Raw genomic sequence first — 21,634 nt, 5'->3', positions numbered from 1 at the left:
CCCCATCTTTTGACTCAGGGATCGAGACGTGGCTGCACGATCCGTTACAGCCATGCGGATAAGATGCCTGTCATCTCGAAAGCTAGTGCTACGAGGCCGTTGCGATCGAGCAAGGCATTCTGTATTATCCTTCTGAACCCACCGATTCCATATTCTGCTAACAATCATTGGATTTCAACCAACGCGAGCAGCAATGTCACGATACGATAAATGGCAATCGCGATAGGGTACAATCCGACCTTTATCAAAGTTGGAAACGTGATGGTACGCATTTGTCTTCCTTACACAAGGCATCACAACGCTTTACCAGGCAACGCCGGTCAACTGCTGTTTGTGTGTGAGAAATCGGTTGGAAACTTCCCTCATCTCAGCAAGTTGTAGGTGTCTCCACCGGCGCCAACCTTGTGTGAATGCTCTGAAAAGCTAACCATTTGCATATCACAGCATCTTCTTCCTATTGGTTAAATTTCGTGTCTGTAGCACATAATTTTCATGGTGTAACAATTTTAATGGCCAGTAGTTGATTAGGAACTCCACACATTCTCTTGATCTTTGAAGTATAGCTTATGCCTGGATGACGTAGTTTCTTATGCCATTCTTGTTTTTCTTCTTGTGTCAGTAGTGACTGCATTCCTGATTTAATGTTCACTTCATACAACCCATTTCTTGTTTTTTGTCCTTTCAAAACAGGTTTTTCACATTTATAGATTTGAACAGAATGTTTAGAAAATACAACTGTACAATCTTTTTCAGTGATTGCATTTACTGACGTCAGATTTCTGCTCAGTTCAGGAACATACATAACATCTTTTAGAACACAGTTATCTCCTACAAAGTGTCCTGTTGCAACTATTTTCATTGGTCCACCTTGTTTGGCAACTTTTACAATACTGTCATAATGTCTCACGTTTGTTAACTTGTCCACTTCATTACACAAATGTCCTGTACATGCACCATCAACAACAATGACCATATCTTCTTTTCATTGGCTTCTTGTGAAATCTTTCCTTTGTTATATTCATATGCAATGTGTACAGTGTCTCCCATCTTCTTTTCTTCAGCATTGTCTTGTTTCTTGTTTTCGTGAGTGACTAGATCTTCTTCTATCCCTTCAAAAGTGCAAAATGATTTTCTTTCACTGTCTTTGTTCTTAAAATAACAATCTTTTTCTTTGTGGTTAGTCTTTTTGCACTGAGGACAGGGTTTGAAAGATCTCAATTTTGGTTCTTGAATTTTATGTTTAAAGAACACTATTCTTCTTTGTGATTATTCCTCTTGCATATAGAACAGTGTTCTTTCTTCTTAGACTTCTTGCATTCTCTTGCAAAATGTCCACGACCACCACAATTTTTACAAATTATATATTTTCTTTTATTTTTGTTAAACCCAACATCAAAGGCAACACTCTCTTCTTGATTATTGTTTTTCAGTCGTTCCTCTTCTCTTATAAGACTTGCAATTAGATTTTCCATAGTCTTCTTACCACTGTGTGACGAATCCCGTGCTGGAGAAAAATGTTTGTATTCTTCTGGCAAAATAGACAATATCTTGGGTTGTTGTTGTGGTCTTTAGTCCTGAGACTGGTTTGATGCAGCTCTCCATGCTACTCTATCCTGTGCAAACCTCTTCATCTCCCAGTACCTACTGCAACCTACATACTTCTGAATCTGCTTAGTGTATTCATCTCTTGGTCTCCCTCTACGATTTTTACCCTCTGCGCTGCCCTCCAATACTAAATTGGTGATCCCTAGATGCCTCAGAACATGTCCTACCAACCGATCCCTTCTTCTGGTCAAGTTGTGCCACAAACTCCTCTTCTCCCCAATTCTTTTCAAAACCTCCTCATTAGTTATGTGATCTACCCATCTAATCTTCAGCATTCTTCTGTAGCACCACATTTCGAAAGCTTAGATTCTCTTTTTATCTAAACTATTTATCGTCCACGTTTCACTCCCATACATGGCTATACTCCATACAAATACTTTCAGAAATGATCTCCTGACATTTAAATCTCTACTCAATGTTAACAAATTTCTCTTCTTCAGAAACGCTTTCCTTGCCATTGCCAGTCTACATTTTATATCCTCTCTACTTCGACCATCATCAGTTATTTTGCTCCCCAAATAGCAGAACTCATTTACTACTTAAAGCGTCTTATTTCCTAGTCTTATATCCCCAGCATCACCTGATTTAATTCGAATACATTCCATTATCGTCATTTTGCTTTTGTTGATGTTCATCTTATATTCTCCTTTCAAGGCACTGTCCATTCCGTTCAGCTGCTCTTACAGGTCCTTTGCTGTCTCTGACAGAATTACAATGTCATCGGCGAACCTCAAAGTTTTTATTTCTTCTCCATGGATTTTTATTCCTGCTCCGAATTTTTCTTTTGTTTCTTTTACTGCTTGCTCAATATACAGATTGAATAACATCGGGGATAGGCTACGACCCTGTCTCACTCCCTTCCCAACCACTGCTTCCGTTGGTCATGCCACTCAACTCTTATAACTGCCATCTGGTTTCTGCACAAATTGTAAATAGCCTTTCAATCCCTATATTTTACCCCTGCAACCTTCAGAATTTGAAAGAGTGTGTTCCAGTAATTTTCACATCTGTCAACCCCTGCTTTCTTGGGGATTGGAATTATTATATTGTTCTTGAAGTCTGAGGGTATTTTGCGTGTCTCATACATCTTGCTCACCAGATGGTAGAGTTTAGTCAGGGCTGTCTCTCCCAAGGCTATCAGTAGTTCTAATGGAATGGTGTCTATTCCCGGGCCCTTGTTTCGACTTGCGTCTTTCAGTGCTCTGTCAAATTCTTCATGCCGTATATCTCCTACATCATCTTCATCCTCGTTCTCTTCCATTTCCATAATATTGTCATAAAGCATATCTCCCTCTATAGACCATTTATATACTGCTTCCACCTTTCTGCTTTTCCTTCTCTGCTTAGGACTGGTTTTCCATGTGAACTTTTGGTATTTGTAGAGGTGATTCTCTTTTCCCCAAAGGTCTCTCTAATTTTCCTGTAGGCAGTATCTATCTTACCCCTAGTGATATACACCTCTACATCCTTACATTTGTCCTCTAGCCATCCCTTCTTAGCCCCTGTCAATCTCATTTTTGAGACATTTGTATTCCTTTTTGCCTGCTTCATTTACTGCATGTTTGTATTTTCTCCTTTCATCAGTTAAATTCAGTATCTCTTCTGTTACCCAAGGATTTCTATTGGCCCTCGTCTGTATTTCTTTCCCCCATTCTTGTCAATAGTTCCCTGAAACTCTCTACAACCTCTGGTTTAGTCAGTTTATCCAGGTCCCATCTCCTTAAATTCCCACCTTTTTGCAGTTTCTTCAGTTGTAGTTTACAGTTCATATCCAATAGATTGTGGTCAGAGTCCACATCTGCCCCTGGAAATGCTGTACAATTTAAAACCTGGTTCCTGCATCTCTGTCTTACCATTATATAATCTATCTGAAACCTGTCAGTATCTGCAGGCTTCTTCCATGTATACAACCTTCTTTTATGATTCTTGAACCAAGTGTTAGCTATGATTAAGTTATGCTCTGTACAAAATTCTACCAGGCGGCTTCTTCTTCGATTCCTTACCCCCATTCCATTTTCACCTACTACGTTTCCATCTCTTCCTTTTCCTACTATCGAATTCCAGTCACCCATGACTATTAAATTTTCGTCTCCCTTCACTATCTGAATAATTTTTTTTATCTCATCATACGTTTCATCTATCTCTTGAGTCATCTGCAGGGCTAGTTGGCATATAAACTTTTACTACTGTGGTAGGCGTGGGCTTCGTATCTTGGCCGCAATAATGTGTTCAGTATGCTGTTTGTAGTAGCTTACCCGCATTCCTATTTTTTTATTCATTATTAAACCTACTCCTGCATTACCCCTCTTTGATTTTGTATTTATAACCCTGTATTCACCTGACCAAAAGTCTTGTTCCTCCTGCCACTGAACTTCACTAATACCCACTATATCTAACTTTAACCTATCCATTTCCCTTTTTAAATTTTCTAACCTACCTGCCCGATTAAGGGATCTGACATTCCACGCTCCGACCCGTAAAACGCCAGTTTTCTTTCTCCTGATAACAACATCCTTCTGAGTAGTCCCCGCCCGAAGATCCGAATGGGGGACTATTTTACCTCTGGAATATTTTTACCCAAGAGGACGCCATCATCATTTAACCATACAGTAAAGCTGCATGCCCTCGGGGAAAAATTATGGCTGTAGTTTCCCCTTGCTTTCAGTACCAGCACAACAAGGCCATTTTGATTAGTGTTACAAGGCCAGATCAGTCAATCATCCAGACTGTTGCCCCTTGGTATCTTGCGTTTGATCCTAATGTCATCTTTTCTGACTGGAGACTATTCAGTTCAAATACTATATTCTGTAGTGCCCCTATATTACTAGCTATGTCTCTGGTTTTATCATACTTGAAACTATAAAATTCTTGAAGCAACTGCTAAGTTCTTTGAGACGCATCTTTTTTATAAATTGCTTTATGTTTATCATACATTGCCTTTGAAGTTTCACAACACAATACATGTGACTTTACCTTTTTACCAATTGTTCTCATTATGAAATGTTTCGCCATGCTGTACATTTCCTGCCATTTTTTTCTGTTTTTCTAAAGTTTTGCTATTTTCCATTGTTTCAGTTCCATCCACAATATCACACAGGTCTTGCGTATTAAATGATATTCTAGTTGCAACATCCCACAAATTGAATGTACTACCGTCTTTAAGCACTTGTATATCACGAAATTCTTAGTTTTCTTGAAACATTTCTGTTTTTCTTCCTTATTCATGCCTTCTATTTTTTAGCTTTTCTATTTTCTTATTGCTCTGGGCCCATAACCTGCTGTGATTTTTGTCTTAATTTTATTGTAACTTTATGTGAATGTAACAACTCACATATATCTAAAAACAAAGATGATGTGACTTACCAAATGAAAGTGCTGGCAGGTCGACAGACACACAAACGAACACAAACATACACACAAAATTCAAGCTTTCGCAACAAACTGTTGCCTCATCAGGAAAGAGGGAAGTAGAGGGAAAGACGAAAGGATATGGGTTTTAAGGGAGAAGGTAAGGAGTCATTCCAATCCCGGGAGCGGAAAGACTTACCTTAGGGGGAAAACAGGACGGGTATACACTCGCGCGCGCACACACACACACACACACACACACACACATACACACACACACACACACACACACACACACACACACACACACACACACACATATCCATCCACACATATACAGACACAAGCAGACATCTCACAAGCAGACATATTTAAAGACAAAGAGTTTGGGCAGAGATGTCAGTCGAGGCAGAAGTGCAGAGGCAAAGATATTGTTGAATGACAGGTGAGGTATGAGTGGCGGCAACTTGAAATTAGCGGAGATTGAGGCCTGGTGGATAACGAGAAGAGAGGATATATTGAAGAGCAAGTTCCCATCTCCGGAGCTCGGATAGGTTGGTGTTAGTGGGAAGTATCCAAATAACCCGGACAGTGTAACACTGCGCCAAGATGTGCTGGCCGTGCACCAAGGCATGTTTAGCCACAGGGTGATCCTCATTACCAACAAACACTGTCTGCCTGTGTCCAAACCTCCCAGGAATTTCTGACTTCCAGCCTTGCCTCTCAATCCTTCTTAAAAAACCTTAATCCTACTCCCAACATCACCACTGCTGAAGCCCAGGCTATCCGTGATCTGAAGGCTGACCGGTCCATCGTCATTCTTCCGGCGGACAAGGGTTCCACGACTGTGGTACTTGATCGTCGGGAGTATGTGGCTGAGGGACTGCGTCAGCTTTCAGACAACACCACATACAAAGTTTGCCAAGGTAATCCCATTCCTGATGTCCAGGCGGAGCTTCAAGGAATCCTCAGAACCTTAGGCCCTCTACAAAACCTTTCACCTGACTCCATCAACCTCCTGACCCCACCGACACCCCGCACCCCTACCTTCTACCTTCTTCCTAAAATTCACAAACCCAATCATCCCGGCCGCCCCATTGTAGCTGGTTACCAAGCCCCCACAGAACGTATCTCTGCCTACATAGATCAACACCTTCAACCCATTACATGCAGTCTCCCATCCTTCATCAAAGACACCAACCACTTTCTCGAACGCCTGGAATCCTTACCCAATCCGTTACCCCCAGAAACCATCCTTGTAACCATTGATGCCACTTCCTTATACACAAATATCCCGCACGTCCAGGGCCTCGCTGCGATGGAGCACTTCCTTTCACGCCGATCACCTGCCACCCTACCTAAAACCTCTTTCCTCATTACCTTAGCCAGCTTCATCCTGACCCACAACTTCTTCACTTTTGAAGACCAGACATACCAACAATTAAAGGGAACAGCCATGGGTACCAGGATGGCCCCTTCGTACGCCAACCTATTCATGGGTCGCTTAGAGGAAGCCTTCTTGGTTACCCAGGCCTGCCAACCCAAAGTTTGGTACAGATTTATTGATGACATCTTCATGATCTGGACTCACCGTGAAGAAGAACTTCAGAATTTCCTCTCCAACCTCAACTCCTTTGGTTCCATCAGATTCACCTGGTCCTACTCCAAATCCCATGCCACTTTCCTTGATGTTGACCTCCACCTGTCCAATGGCCAGCTTCACACGTCCGTCCACATCAAACCCACTAACAAGCAACAGTACCTCCATTACGACAGCTGCCACCCATTCCACATCAAACGGTCCCTTCCCTACAGCCTAGGTCTTCGTGGCAAACGAATCTGCTCCAGTCCGGAATCCCTGAAGCATTACACCAACAACCTGAAAACAGCTTTTGCATCCCGCAACTACCCTCCCGACCTGGTACAGAAGCAAATAACCAGAGCCACTTCCTCATCCTCTCAAACCCAGAACCTCCCACAGAAGAACCACAAAAGTGCCCCACTTGTGACAGGATACTTTCCGGGACTGGATCAGATTCTGAATGTGGCTCTCCAGCAGGGATACGACTTCCTCAAATCCTGCCCTGAAATGAGATCCATCCTTCATGAAATCCTCCCCACTCCACCAAGAGTGTCTTTCCGCCGTCCACCTAACCTTCGTAACCTCTTAGTTCATCCCTATGAAATCCCCAAACCACCTTCCCTACCCTCTGGCTCCTACCCTTGTAACCGCCCCCGGTGTAAAACCTGTCCTATGCACCCTCCCACCACCACCTACTCCAGTCCTGTAACCCGGAGGGTGTACACGATCAAAGGCAGAGCCACGTGTGAAAGCACCCACGTGATCTACCAACTGACCTGCCTACACTGTGATGCATTCTATGTGGGAATGACCAGCAACAAACTGTCCATTCGCATGAATGGACACAGGCAGACAGTGTTTGTTGGTAATGAGGATCACCCTGTGGCTAAACATGCCTTGGTGCACGGCCAGCACATCTTGGCGCAGTGTTACACTGTCCGGGTTATTTGGATACTTCCCACTAACACCAACCTATCCGAGCTCCGGAGATGGGAACTTGCTCTTCAATATATCCTCTCTTCTCGTTATCCACCAGGCCTCAATCTCCGCTAATTTCAAGTTGCCGCCACTCATACCTCACCTGTCATTCAACAATATCTTTGCCTCTGCACTTCTGCCTCGACTGACATCTCTGCCCAAACTCTTTGTCTTTAAATATGTCTGCTTGTGAGATGTCTGCTTGTGTCTGTATATGTGTGGATGGATATGTGTGTGTGTGTGTGTGTGTGTGTGCGCGCGCGAGTGTATACCCGTCCTGTTTTCCCCCTAAGGTAAGTCTTTCCGCTCCCGGGATTGGAATGACTCCTTACCTTCTCCCTTAAAACCCATATCCTTTCGTCTTTCCCTCTACTTCCCTCTTTCCTGATGAGGCAACAGTTTGTTGCGAAAGCTTGAATTTTGTGTGTATGTTTGTGTTCGTTTGTGTGTCTGTCGACCTGCCAGCACTTTCATTTGGTAAGTCACATCATCTTTGTTTTTAGATATATTTTGCCTACGTGGAATGTTTCCCTCTATTATAACAACTCACATACATAGACACAAAGTAAAAAAACACTATACACACTTGATATGTTGCTATGTCAACTTACCTTACAGATATATTTTATTTTTATATAAACTCTTATATGTTAAGCACAATTATTCCCCCCCCCCCTCCTTTTTTTTTTTTACAGTAAACATTGTATTTTACTTGCTCCGCGCCTTTCAACACATTATCAGCAGATACGCAATATGTGAGAACTATACGTTTACTTTTCTAACAAGATAGTGGTGGCCCAGATTCAAATTTACACATTAATGGCCCATTTTTATGGAGGCATTTGTGTGGCTTTTTTTTTTTTTTTTTTTTTTTTTTTTTTTTTTTTTTTTCATTCTTGATGAATAAAAAAATTCGAATTATTATATCATGGCGGTGTTTTATTTTGTGACCGTGTTTTACCCTTAACAGTGACAGATTCAATGAAATTAAAAGTACTTTCATATTTTTCCCCACTAGGGGAATTGTGAAGTTTTCATACTTTCATAGTTTTATATAATGACATTATTTGGAATAAGAGTAGCTTTTGGGATAAGGGTAGTTGTGGGAATGTCACCTTTTTCTCTGAGCAGGTGTTTGAGTTGTAGCTGCCCCTTTAACCCTCTGACAGCTTGTAATGTCCTTTTCCTTGGCGTTGTAAGCTTGTTATTTATTGTTTATGACAGTAGTATTTACACCATCCCATTGTAGATAAAAGTTGATAATTAATGAGCAAATATAAACATAAAATAAAAGAAGTGAAGCAAGCCACACATGACACTATTTGACTGTCATCAGTTGCTTGTAGTTACTTATTTACATTTCCCTGTTGTCAAAGAGAAGTTTAATGACAAATCTAAATATAAAATAAAAAGAAGTAAATATTTGTGAAACACATAAAGTAGAATGTTGTGTTCCCTTTTTACCTGGTACATCATTAAGACCACAGTAACCTCTAACTGAATTTTGAGAATCTAGTAGCATTTCGTACTTTACTTAGGTGGGCCATAGTGGCAATGAGTAAATTGCGATTCAGGGTGACAGTGAGTAATATGTTTGTCATTTCCGAAAACATTGTCATTTAGAAAAGACAAAATTTGCTATGTACAGAGATGATGCACTACTGCAGTGGTCACAGTTATTATCTATGACAGAGCAGTAAACAAATTATCCAGTTAATAAGTACTGTAAAACAAATACATTTGTAATAACATAATGTGAAAGGGGAATCTTTTTTCGTTTATTAATAATTTAGCTTTGTAAAATATAGGTACGATAGTTAAGTCTCTTGTATGCTAAAATTTGCCACACATAGTAACTTCTAGTGCAGCGTCAGAGGCCTGTTAAAAAACCTTTCTAATGATATGTCATCCATACTTGTACATTAATATATGTTGAGAAAAAGGGATAATGACTTACAAAATAATGTGTATGATTACAGTTAAGGCGTGTGCTCATGTAACTTTAACACTTAATAATTGAATTTGTTAGATTTTCGGCAAGAGGAGAATCAAGGTGGTACACCAGGTGGTCAGGCATCACCAGATGAAAATATTTGTGGCCAGCGCAATGAAATGCCACCACTTCCTCCTGGTCCTCCTCCACCTGCTAACCAGAACTATCTTTTGCCAACACCACCAGCCTCAGCTGTCACATCCAGATCACCTCAGTTCTACAATCAACCAGGAAACACGAGTATGTATCCATTCAGTTGTATTGAAGCTAATGTTTACAATTACTACTGTAGTAAATAAGTACTTCACCTCACAATTTGTAATTTTGTTAGTATTTGAGCATGTTATTCTGTCTTGTCACATGAATTACAGGGTGATAAGAACTTTTCTTTGCAGCATATGGTCCCATAAAATTTAGTCTTCCAAATAAAAAGCCCGGGATTGGTTTCAAGCCGTTCAATAACAGTGGAGCAAGCAAGAAGAAGCGTAAGAATAAAAATAAGAAGAATGCACAAAACCTTAACAATTCTCTCAGTGAAAACTTTATGCCCAGTTCACCAGGTGGCCTAATGATACATCCTCCCCCTCTTCCTCCAGGCGACAATACACCGCTGTTTCCTCCTTTGCCTCCTGAACCGGCGCCCCCGTCAGCAATGCGTGAAAAGTCGTCAGAAGAGGCTGAGGTAACAAATGCGGCCGCAGAAGAAGATTCTGGAAAACCCTTTTCTGTTTCTAAAACACTACAGGAGCGGGCATCTGCTGCTGTAAACCACGCAGAGACACACCAGTATATGGAAGCACTCGCACGAACTGCTCAGTCTGTCATAACAGGTGAATGGCCGGAGTCTCTAAAGTGAGTATTCTTTTAAATTTAACTGCTAAAACACAATTTATTATGTAATTGTTTGTCTATCCCTTGAAACCAGTTATGCCAATTTCTGATAGCATATTTACAGAAATCATAATTAGTTACTGCAGCATTTATAAAACTGTTGTGCGTGTGGTTCTCCCCCCCCCCCCCCCCCCCCAATTCATGTATAATTGTTAAAATTTCTTCCACAACACATTTTATGACATAGTTCATCGTTCATCTATTCAGTAGTATTAAAAATTAACAGTTTAAATATGTCTCAGGCCCTTCCGTATGACTGAGGATCTTAATTCGTGACTGAACTGTAAGAGATTTAAAAGTAATTTGCATGAAAATAATTTTTTGGTCTATGATTTATTACTGTAAAGGGAGTGAAATGGAACACATTCCTGATCTGCACTATACTCCTTGGCAGTTCCAATTCCATAATTATGCCATATACATTTCCCACAGATCTGAAACAGGAATGTGCTCTTTGTCATTGTGTCCTACTAATATGCAAGAAGTTCATAAAGGTAGATATTGAACTAGTTGAAAGAGTATTCTGAATGAGATGAGGTTATAAAAGTCATTAAGCCTGGGGTAAAAGTGGAAAGAGAAAATAGCTAAGATATAAGAATTTGAACAGGGTATAAGAAATGGAGGTACCTTGGGAGTTTGGTTTAAAGACAAAAAAAGCCAGGAAATAACAAAATAATTTAAACAGTGGACAAAATTCTCACATCAGTGAAAGAGATATTGGTAAATAACTATATATACACAGAGCAGTTGCAGAAACAATTAGTGCTACAGAGCAGAAATGTTGCTGCTGGACAACTGGAAGGCGGAGGGGAGAGGTTAGAACATCTGGAACAAGTGTTCTAGATGTCAGGATAGCAACAAGTATGAATTATCAAAGAAATTATAGTTGGAAGATAAAAAAAAAATACGGTGACATTAATACGTGATGAGAATGGAGGCTGAGCATGACTCAAAAAGGGCTCTGATTGTGTTCCAGTATGAAGAAAATGGTTAGAAAATGACCATTTGTGTGTGTGTGTGTGTGTGTGTGTGTGTGTGTGTGTGTGTGTGTGTAGAATTTTGCAGAAAGGTAATATGTCTTGCCAGGCAAAAGAGGCATTTTAAAAATGGTGGTTGGAAGAAATATATCATCACACGTGAATGGCAACATTTCAAAGTCAGATGACTTACATGACTGTATAACTGATTTTTATTGCAGGGTATATGCCACTATTGGCTACCCTTGTTAACGTTCATACCAGTGCCATATTTTCAATAATGTTAAAAATATACACCCTTCAAAACTGCACTGTAATGTATGTTGCATTCAGCTGGAGAATATAATAATATAGCTTTTACATTTCAGGAACTATATAAATCGATGTTATGATCAGTGCATTGAAACAGTAGACAAAGATAGAGTTGAGATAATCTTGAAAGGTAAAATTACAAGAGCTGCTAGTGAAGGGACTTTATGGACGAAGAACTGGGATGTTGAGCCATTACCAAGGTAAAGGTGGGACACATTAGCAACATGTAGTATTTTCCATTATGCAGTTGGTTACATTTATGATGTATCGTTAAACATACTTAAAATGTGGTACTCTCTAAGTTCCCCGAGTACAAAATGTTGTTTGTATACTAATGTTCAACATAAATTTTTGACTTTCCTAGCATCCATACTGAGAGAAATGTAGAGCTCAAGAAGACTTTTCCTACAACACCAGATTCCAATGTGACACCAACTGTTAAAATGACTCCAATTGGTCGGGGTAAGAAACCGAATCTGTCAGCAGCGCTCGGTTCAAGGTTGGGAGCTCGATGCTACAGAAACCAACGCCGCTCACGATCTCGGTCGAGATCCCACTCGAGATCCAGGTCTCGTTCTAGGTCGAAGTCCCACTCGCCCTCGGGGAAAAGCCGCAGGAACAGGTCACGATCAAGAGACAGTTCTCGAAGCAAGAGCCCAGCGAGGCGGAGGAGGAGGAGGTCAGTTTGAATCTGTTCGCTAAATTTAATGTTGCTGAAGATGAGCAGGGAAGTTGGTGGCTTAATTACAGTGGTACAGTGTTAAATGAAGTAATTATGCTAACCATTGACCTCTCTGAGGTTACCACTTATATCATGACAGTGTGTTGGGTTTTCAATGACCGTTTTGTAAGATTTAGGACATACATTTGTAGTCCACACAAATTGGCTGCCAACTTACCTACTCTGGTCTTCCGTTGATTCATTTTTGGTCACTTATGCAAATGACATTTTTGAGTGTGTGCTGGTTAATTGACACTTCAATAGGGTGATCTGTAGTGTATCCACCGATCTAGGTTGGTTAAAAGGTGATAATAAGTTGGAGAAGCCATTGTACGTGATTTCTTAAGGAGCTGTTGTACTCTTTGTGTGGCATTGTTTAAATTCTTCAATCTATCATATGTGACGACATTGGTATTAGTATGCTTTGTGTGTCCTGGACTGCAGTAGGCAAACAGCAGGAATGATGTTTATTCACATATTAGCAGAGGTGGTGTCCTTTTTGTATAAGTTATTTTGCAAAAGTATTGGACAAGTGTTGTGATTGAATGAAAGTGTTAATGGAGAATCATTTGTTGGAAATAGGTTATTTTTGTCTGAAGTCCCATCTGTAGTATCAGTTCTTTGTGGTAAATGGTCATTTTGTTATTACACATGGACTTCAGCCATAAGAATGAATAAAGATCCAGTTTCGACATTCTGTAACCGCCAGTCACCAATATTAGTTAACTGCTGCTCTTGTATTTAACACAGGAGTTGAGGAAATGCAATATTTTGTGTCACATAGCTAAAAAGGGTAAATTTTGTGGTTTTAGGTGTTTCTGCAAAATTCGCATAAATTTCTACTGTTCTCTAGCGTATAAATTGCACAGCAGTCAACATAAAACTCAAGAGAGATCACATACATTTTAGGGGTTGAAGACCTACTATTTAATTCAAATGTTATTAATGTACACAAAATGGCATGACTGAATTTAATTATTTGAATCTGAGAAAGACAAAATTTTTCATAAATTTTAATTAACTATAAAGTGGTTAAGAAATTACCCATATGTGAAATCCCCTTTCATGGTACACTCTATAAAGGGCGAACATTAATAAAACTGAAAAACTGCAGGCATGAATCCATGGCTGTAAATGGAAGAAAAAAGGGCCTATATTCACACGTGCCTGGAAATGGATAGCGTGCGTGCAATGACAACAGATTGCCCTGAAACACAGTACAGAGCTGCACTGTATTCATGTCACAACAGATGTTTAAAGTGGCCTCTATGGGATGCCGTGCACACATTGACCATGTTGCATTATGGATTGCCGCACTGTTTTGCATGTTCCAGCCTCTGTCCAACTTGAACATGCTCATGAAGGGTCTGCTCATTAGGACCTGGTTCAGCATACACAACACTTCTCAGATGCTCCAAGAGGTAAAAATCCAGGGGATGTAAGCTCGGTGATCTAGCTGGCCATGCTACAGGGCATCCTTGAGGAATGATAATCTTTCCAAGTACGTGGTCGCCAAGAATCCTTACCTACACATTGATGCTGACCCAATGCTGATGAGATGCCTTACCCATTGCCTGATTGTTTTCTGCAACCCACAGATGACAATTGTGCAGATTGATTATGCCAATTGTGGTAAAGGTTGCTTTGTCGGTAAAGGGGACTGATGATGACAATAATCCCGTAAGTGTGATGATCTGGTGCAAAAACCATCGACAAAATCTTTCCCATAAAGGGAAGTCCACTGCTAATACTCTTTCCACTCATTGCAGGTGATAGGGATAGTAGTGGTTGTCATGCAGGATACACATAATCGTTGTTTGGATTACACCATGTTGCTGGGTCACTTGCCTGGAGCTTTTATGAGGGTTCAACTCAGTATCCTGTATAGCCCTGGCCTCCATCTGGTGTACGCACAACCCACTGCCTCCCTCATGTTCATCTGTGTGAAAGAAACCGTGATCACACAAACATCCAAAAAGACATGAAATGTCTTCGGTAGTGGTGTCAGTGAGGGTACTTGTTTTGGTATAGCCATGTATCACTCAACCATTTTCATATGTTTACTGTACATAAACACCAATCCAGTTTGTTTCTGACCATGAATACCAGACCATTCCACTGCTTACAGTACACTGTGTCAATCACACAGCCAGCAACACGCTAGAAACACGAGGCACATGGTCAGAGGAACTTTCATTTGTCAGTACCACCTACCGTTGCAACAATGCGTTTCCAGACACATCTTCATAGTAGGACTTTTTTTTTCCTCCATTTCCAGCGAGGAATCCTTTCCTATAGTTCATCAGTTTTATTAATGTTCACGCCGTATATAAAAGCCAATGCCCCAACTGACTGACTCACTCAGCAACTTGTCACTACCCATCCTAAACCACAAAGAATAGAAACTTCAAATTTGCAAAGAGTGCTGATCTCGTACTGTAGGCATCGCTTAAGAAAGGATTTTTTGAAATTCCACCCCTAAGGGGATGAAAGATTTTTTGAGAAGTATGTCACTATTGAGGCGACTTGGAAACTAACTACGGAAATTGGTATTTGGTTTCTCGGTCAGAAATAAAGAAATACATGATTCAGCACTTCAACAAATTTGAATCCTATGGAGGTGAAATAATGGGTGAAAGTTTTTTGAAAATAAATCGCTATACTAAAGAACTACTAAAGTGTTTTTAAAGCTATATCTATGGTAGTTGATTTTTACTCCTCAGTTACAAATAAAAAAATGCATGTTTCAGTGTTTTTGAAAATTCAACCCTATAGGGGGTGCGAATTTAAAAAAAAAATATTTCCTTATGTCAGAAAATTTTTAAAGTTAAATCTGTGACATTTGGTATTTCACTTCTCGCTTAGATTTAAAGAAATATGTGTTAAGGGATGAAGGATTCTACGGAAATGCCATCTAAAAAACACAAAGGCAATGATTAACAAAACCTAGGACTCCAGCTACCATAATCTCTTTTTAGTCAGAATTACATTTGGAAAAGACCATTGCCTTAATTATCATGAAAAGTTTAGAAGGTGTTGCAATTTGTTTTGGATTAAAGAAAACAAAAAAGAACTTGCCGACCAAACTGTCTGTGCAAGTGAAGCAGTGGACGATAAGCTAGTGTTCTTATGTTCTGTTGAAATGCCAAAATGTGTGAACTGTTTCTTAAGCTCAGGGTCATATTCGAACTACAAATAATTACTTGATTGTATCATTCTGCTGAAGTTGCGAACTGAAATTATACTCCAGTTGGCCAACTGTGTTGTCTGGTATAATAGTTATTTGTAAATATCACAAACAACTTTCATTTACTTGTATGTATAAGTAAGAAAGTGCAGTGTCGTAATTGAAGTTATTTGTTTTGCAAATAATATTTCAGCATTTTCAGTGTCCACCCTGAGCCTTGTAAGTATTTTTTTGTGGATTTGACTGCTACACACTTAGTAACGAAATGATTGTCAATATACTTCTCCATATGTACAGGATCTATGATGAGTATATTGTATTTGCTCTTTTTTATTTTTAGTGCTGCTGGTAGCAGTACATGCAATGGAGACTTTTGATTATTTTAAAAAACAAGGAAGCTGTAATTTACCAAACGAAAGCGTTGGTATGTTGATAGAGACAATAACAAACACACACAAATTTCAAGCTTTTGCTACCCACAGTTGCTTCATCAGGAAAGAGGGAAGGAGAGGGAAAGACGAAATGATGTGGGTTTTAATGGAGAGGGTAAGGAGTCATTCCAACCCCGGAAGTGGAAAGACTTACCTTGGGGGGACAAAGGGACAGGTACACACACACACACACACACACACACACACACACACACACACACACACATCCATCCATCCATCTGCACATACAGACACAAGCAGACATTTGTAAAGGCAAAGAGTTTGGGCAGGGATGTCAGTCGAGGCGGAAGTACAGAGGCAAAGATATTGTTGAATGACAGGTGAATGGACAGTTTGTTGCTGGTCATTCCCACATAGAAAGCTTCACAGTGTAGGCAATTGTTGTTGTTGTGGTCTTCAGTCCTGAGACTGGTTTGATGCAGCTCTCCATGCTACTCTATCCTGTGCAAGCTTCATCTCCCAGTACCTACTGCAACCTACATCCTTCTGAATCTGCTTAGTGTATTCATCCCTTGGTCTCCCTCTACGATTTTTACCCTCCATGCTGCCCTCCAATGCTAAATTTGTGATCCCTTGATGCCTCAAAACATGTCCTACCAACCGATCACTTCTTCTAGTCAAGTTGTGCCACAAATTTCTCTTCTCCCCAATCCTATTCAATACCGCCTCATTAGTTACGTGTAGGCAGGTCAGTTGGTAAATCATGTGGGTGCTTTCACACGTGGCTCTGCCTCTGATCGAGTACACCTTCTGGGTTACAGGACTGGAGTAGGTGGCGGTGGGAGGGTACATGGGACAGGTTTTACACCGGGGGCGGTATCAGGGGTAGGAGCCAGAGGGTAGGGAAGGTGGTTTGGGGATTTCATAGGGATGAACCAAGAGGTTACGAAGGTTAGGTGGACGGCGGAAAGACACTCTTGGTGGAGTGGGGAGGATTTCATGAAGGATGGATCTCATTTCAGGGCAGGATTTGAGGAAGTCGTATCCCTGCTGTAGAGCCACATTCAGAGTCCGATCCAGTCCCGGAAAGTATCCCGTCACAAGTGGGGCACTTTTGGGGTTCTTCTATGGGAGGTTCTGGGTTTGAGGGGATGAGGAAGTGGCTCTGGTAATTTGCTTCTGTACCAGGTCGGGAGGGTAGTTGCGGAATGCAAAAGCTGTTTTCAGGTTGTTGGTGTAATGGTTCAGGGATTCCGGACTGGAGCAGATTCGTTTGCCACGAAAACCTAGGCTGTAGGGAAGGGACCATTTGATGTGGAATGAGTGGCAGCTGTTATAATGGAGGTACTGTTGCTTGTTGGTGGGTCTGATGTGGACGGACGTGTGAAGCTGGCCATTGGACAGATGGAGGTCAACGTCAAGGAAAGTGGCATGGGATTTGGAGTAGGACCAGGTGAATCTGATGGAACCAAAGGAGTTGAGGTTGGAGAGGAAATTCTAGAGTTCTTCACTGTGAGTCCAGATCATGAAGATGTCATCAATAAATCTGTACCAAACTTTTGGTTGGCAGGCCTGGGTAACCAAGAAGGCTTCCTCTAAGCGACCCATAAATAGGTTGGCGTACGAGGGGGCCATCCTGGTACCCATGGGAACAGCCTAGTCCTGCATTACCTCTGTTTGATTTTGTATGTATAACCCTGTGTTCACCTGATCAGAAGTCCTGTTCCTCCTGCCACTGAACTTCACTAACTCCCACTATATCTAACTTGAACCTATCCATTTCCCTTTTGAAATTTTCTAACGTACTTGCCGGATTACGGTATCTGAAGTTCCATACTCTCTTCCATAGAACGCCAGTTTTGTTTTTCCTGATAAAGGTGACCTCCTGAGTAGTCCTCGCCGAGAGATCTGAATGTGGGACTATTTTACCTCCAAAATATTTTACCCAGGAAGATGCCATCATCATTTAACCATACAGTAGAGCCGCTTGCCCTCCGGGGAAAAATTCGCGCGTTACCACCATTCATATGTTAGCTTAATTATTCATATTTATGGGTGTTGTTGCAAGTGAATTAAGATATAATACATGAACTAAGGTGTGATTAATTGGAAGAATAATGAGGCTTTATCTTTGTTTCCAAACGTAACAAAATATGATTGTTTGAAATTGAGATTTGGCCGACATAGTACCATTATAAATGTGAATTGAGACATTGTGCCTTAATAAGAAAATGCTTCTTCTTCTTTTGTACAGGAGTTTGTAAATATTATGGTAAAATTAAAGAAAGTTAAGCTCAGATGAATAAGCATTCAACTTTCTTGCTGTGAGTGATGGAAAAGGAAGAGGGACAAATTATGCTGGTATAAACTTCTCCCAGAGAAGAAATTCTGGCATACTGGAGGATAAAAATGTTCCATTGTTACTGAAAGGCAGAATTCTAATGAAACTGTAGTTCAGGGTGTTGTGATTTGAGTGAATGGATTTATCATCGCTAAATTTTAGAATCCACATTGATGGCGAAAATGCCTCTATTTTGTATGTCCCTCACTTCGTAATGTAAAAGTTAGTCTGAAGGCTATCCAGTAGGTTAATGGTAGTTTAAATTGGTTATACTCTATATCATGTTTTTTATTGTTATTGTTTTAGTGGGAGCTCCTCAAGTAGTGATGACGACTTCAAGTCGCTGAAGGTTACATCCAAAGTTCGTGCAACTGCTCGTATTGCTGATAGGTTGAATATCAAGAACAGAAACTTAAATAAAGGAAAAATAGGAAAAGCTAAACAAAATAATAAACTGTAAGTCTAAATTACTAATGCATTTGCTTCATTTATATTACTGATACTGTATTTGCACTAATGAGTGAAAAGATTATGACAACTTTCTTAACTCTCGCTCCTGCGGACGTGTATACGCGTCCAACCACACCATTCTCCAAATGCTGTGGATGTGTATATGTGCGCAGCTTGGGTTTTCGTGCAGTACTATAGATGTTTGTGTGTGTCCTGCACTGCTGACTTCTCAATGCTTCAGACGAATTACTTCTGTATCTCAGTGAATTAAGATGTCTCGAGTATTTATCATACAAAACATATGCCTATCATTTGCAAAAAACCTCGTTTCAATACCCTGTATCGTTTGAGATAAGACAATTGTTATGATCACGATTTGTGAAACGCAAGGACTTGAATGGGCACATCATGCGCTACCGTTCATTGGGTATAAAACCCAATAACTTGAGAAGAAAATGAGATATCGTTCTGCTCACAATTTTAAATGAAATCTCAATAGCTTATGTGCATTTCATTTCCTGCAATGTTAAGAGCTAAAATTGACCATACGCACAGGTTACGCTTAGTGTTTCTACCTCTGCAAACTCTTTAAAATTGTATGCAGTGTTTTTCTTAATTTGATGCGGTGCAGTATGTATGACAGATAATGAAAAGAAATTCAGTTCTTTATCAAGTGAAGATACCGGATGGTAAGATGTGCAAAAATCAGATTTTTTCAGGCAACAGTTTTTGAAAAATTGGATGATAAATACATCATATCGGCCAGAATGTCATCTCTCAGCACAGAATGCAGGGAACACGTCTGTAGCTATGTGCATGGCATGGACTCAACAAGTCCTTTGTACGTTTTTGGTAAAGTCCTGTGTTCAACAAGTTGGACTGAATGATGTGCTCAAGAACACTTTTGCCTGCACCAGCATAGTACTCTGTTAGATCTGCCAGAGCATCACATATTGTGCTTTACTGAGAAGAGTAATATCAGAGATGAAGGTCTTTTTGGCCAGAAGGTTACTTTTTGACAGTCTTTTTGTTGTGCGCATTTGCGATTCAACATCTCCACTGAACAGTGTATCTTATGATGTCATTATATTGTAGACAACACTTCTAGTTATGCATATGGAGCTACTTGTTAACAGTATGTGGTGCATTTGAAAACACCAGACTATCTGATAAGTTTCATCCTCCCAAAATTGATGGTTAGCACTTTTTCCTCTTGCCAGTTCAAAAGTCCATGCAAATGTCCATGTGCTCTGCAAAAATAACATTTGATTTGTTAATGTGCACTGTCAAGAATAAATGGTTTCCAGAGATGCTCACTAACAAAGTCTGTGAGGTTTCCCAACCATCAGAAATGTAAAAGTGGTTCATTTTGGATCCAAAGTTGGTTGCATTTGAATGAAATCTACTTGTGATATTTTATGTTTGCATTTGGTTTTACTATTTAATATAGTACCATAAATTTATTACTGTAATTTCCAGATCAAAAAGAATATATATTTTCCCAACTTGTCATCCTAAAGAAAGTGGGATCACATTAATTTCCCAGATGAATCTTTGGTAGTTGTGTTGTAGTTCAGTAACTTCTACAGAAAGTTAAAATTTTATTGTTAGGTCTCTTTAATGTGACAGTTGTTAGATGGTGGTGTTGTGATCTGTTAATGTAAAATATCAGTAGAGATCAGTTTTTATTAATTGGTATAGATGTAAATGAGCAAGGATTTCTGGTTGGACTGGTAGGGGACAGAAGCTGGAATGAGCGATTGAAAATGAAAAATTACAATTCTGCAAAATTGTAAATTAGGAATAATAGGTTGAGAAGAGATTTAAATTGTTAAGGTGAAGTGAACTGGGAAGAAGATGGAGGAATGAGAGATTACATTAATACAGGTGATTGAGAATCTAGGTTTCTCAGCATGAGCTGTGTGTAGTGCATAACAACATTTTGGTATAAAAATTGTATGCAGTTGGTGCTGCTATTTCATTATGTCCAGATTCAGATCTTAAGAAATTGTAATGTTAAATCGTTTGGCTTCGTAATAATGCTTCTTAATTTCTTACTTTCTATGTAGTTCACAATGTTAATTCATCTCATTGTACGTCAATAGTTTTTTAGTTTATGTATACAGTTTGTTTGCATAGTATTTCCATTTACACTTCATCAGATTGTTTTCCTGTCACTCCTTGTAATTTCCAACATTTGTTTCTCCATTGCGCTCTGGCAAGACTTTATTTTTTAATATTTTCCACGCAAGTATGTAATTCACTACCATATGTCAGATTGGTAATATGAATTGTAAAATTTCCTTTTCAGTTGCATTGGAAGCTTAGTGAGAAAAACTATATGTACCCTTCTGTTTCTTTTCTTGTCATGTGGTTGTCTTTGTGATTTATGGTTGGATAGTTTTAACAGACCTTACAAATAAGAAGGGCTCCCTAAAAGAATACGAAATAAGTGACATGGATGCAGGGGACAGGTGTAGTGCTCGGCAGGGTGTATATGCCCCAAGATAGCTGGGAAAAACCTGCAAATTTTTTGAATTTCAGGAATTACTCATTGTTTTGGATTTCAGTTAAATTTTTGTCCTTTTGTGTGGGAAGAACTGATACTCATAACTGCAGCAATAAGACTTAAACGACAGAATAACACCAGAATGAAACTACAATTGCAAAGAAAATGTGCCATGTACAACAACAAAACACAGTGGACATTTTGCTGTCTGCCAACAGCAAAATGTTTCAAAGGCTTTAGGATGAAGACTATGCAGTTTGTGGTCCCTGGATAACTTTACATTTTAATGTAAATTTCTTACTCAATGTGGACGAAGTGAGATGAAACTGCTTTTGATGAGCATAACAT

At 39.9% G+C, this 21,634-nt stretch overlaps 1 protein-coding gene across 2 annotated transcripts in view; it reads left to right on the top strand.

Annotated features, from left to right (window-relative positions):
- LOC126253469 (leukocyte receptor cluster member 8) overlaps positions 1 to 21,634 on the top strand; it is a 57,690-nt gene that overhangs the window by 12,874 nt on the left and 23,182 nt on the right. The window contains exons 5-10 of one of the 2 annotated variants that reach the window (XM_049954827.1): positions 9,543 to 9,746; positions 9,902 to 9,991; positions 10,103 to 10,358; positions 11,743 to 11,886; positions 12,051 to 12,365; positions 18,634 to 18,783. In XM_049954827.1, coding sequence (XP_049810784.1) covers positions 9,543 to 9,746; positions 9,902 to 9,991; positions 10,103 to 10,358; positions 11,743 to 11,886; positions 12,051 to 12,365; positions 18,634 to 18,783 — 1,159 coding nt within the window. Of the gene's footprint in view, positions 1 to 9,542; positions 9,747 to 9,901; positions 10,359 to 11,742; positions 11,887 to 12,050; positions 12,366 to 18,633; positions 18,784 to 21,634 lie in introns of both variants that reach the window. The other variant, XM_049954826.1, reaches the window with a different exon arrangement.

This window comes from Schistocerca nitens, chromosome 4, assembly GCF_023898315.1.
Source record: "Schistocerca nitens isolate TAMUIC-IGC-003100 chromosome 4, iqSchNite1.1, whole genome shotgun sequence".
NCBI lineage: Eukaryota > Metazoa > Arthropoda > Insecta > Orthoptera > Acrididae > Schistocerca > Schistocerca nitens.
Note: the sequence above shows the minus strand (reverse complement) of the source record. Positions and strands in the feature narration are given on the sequence as shown.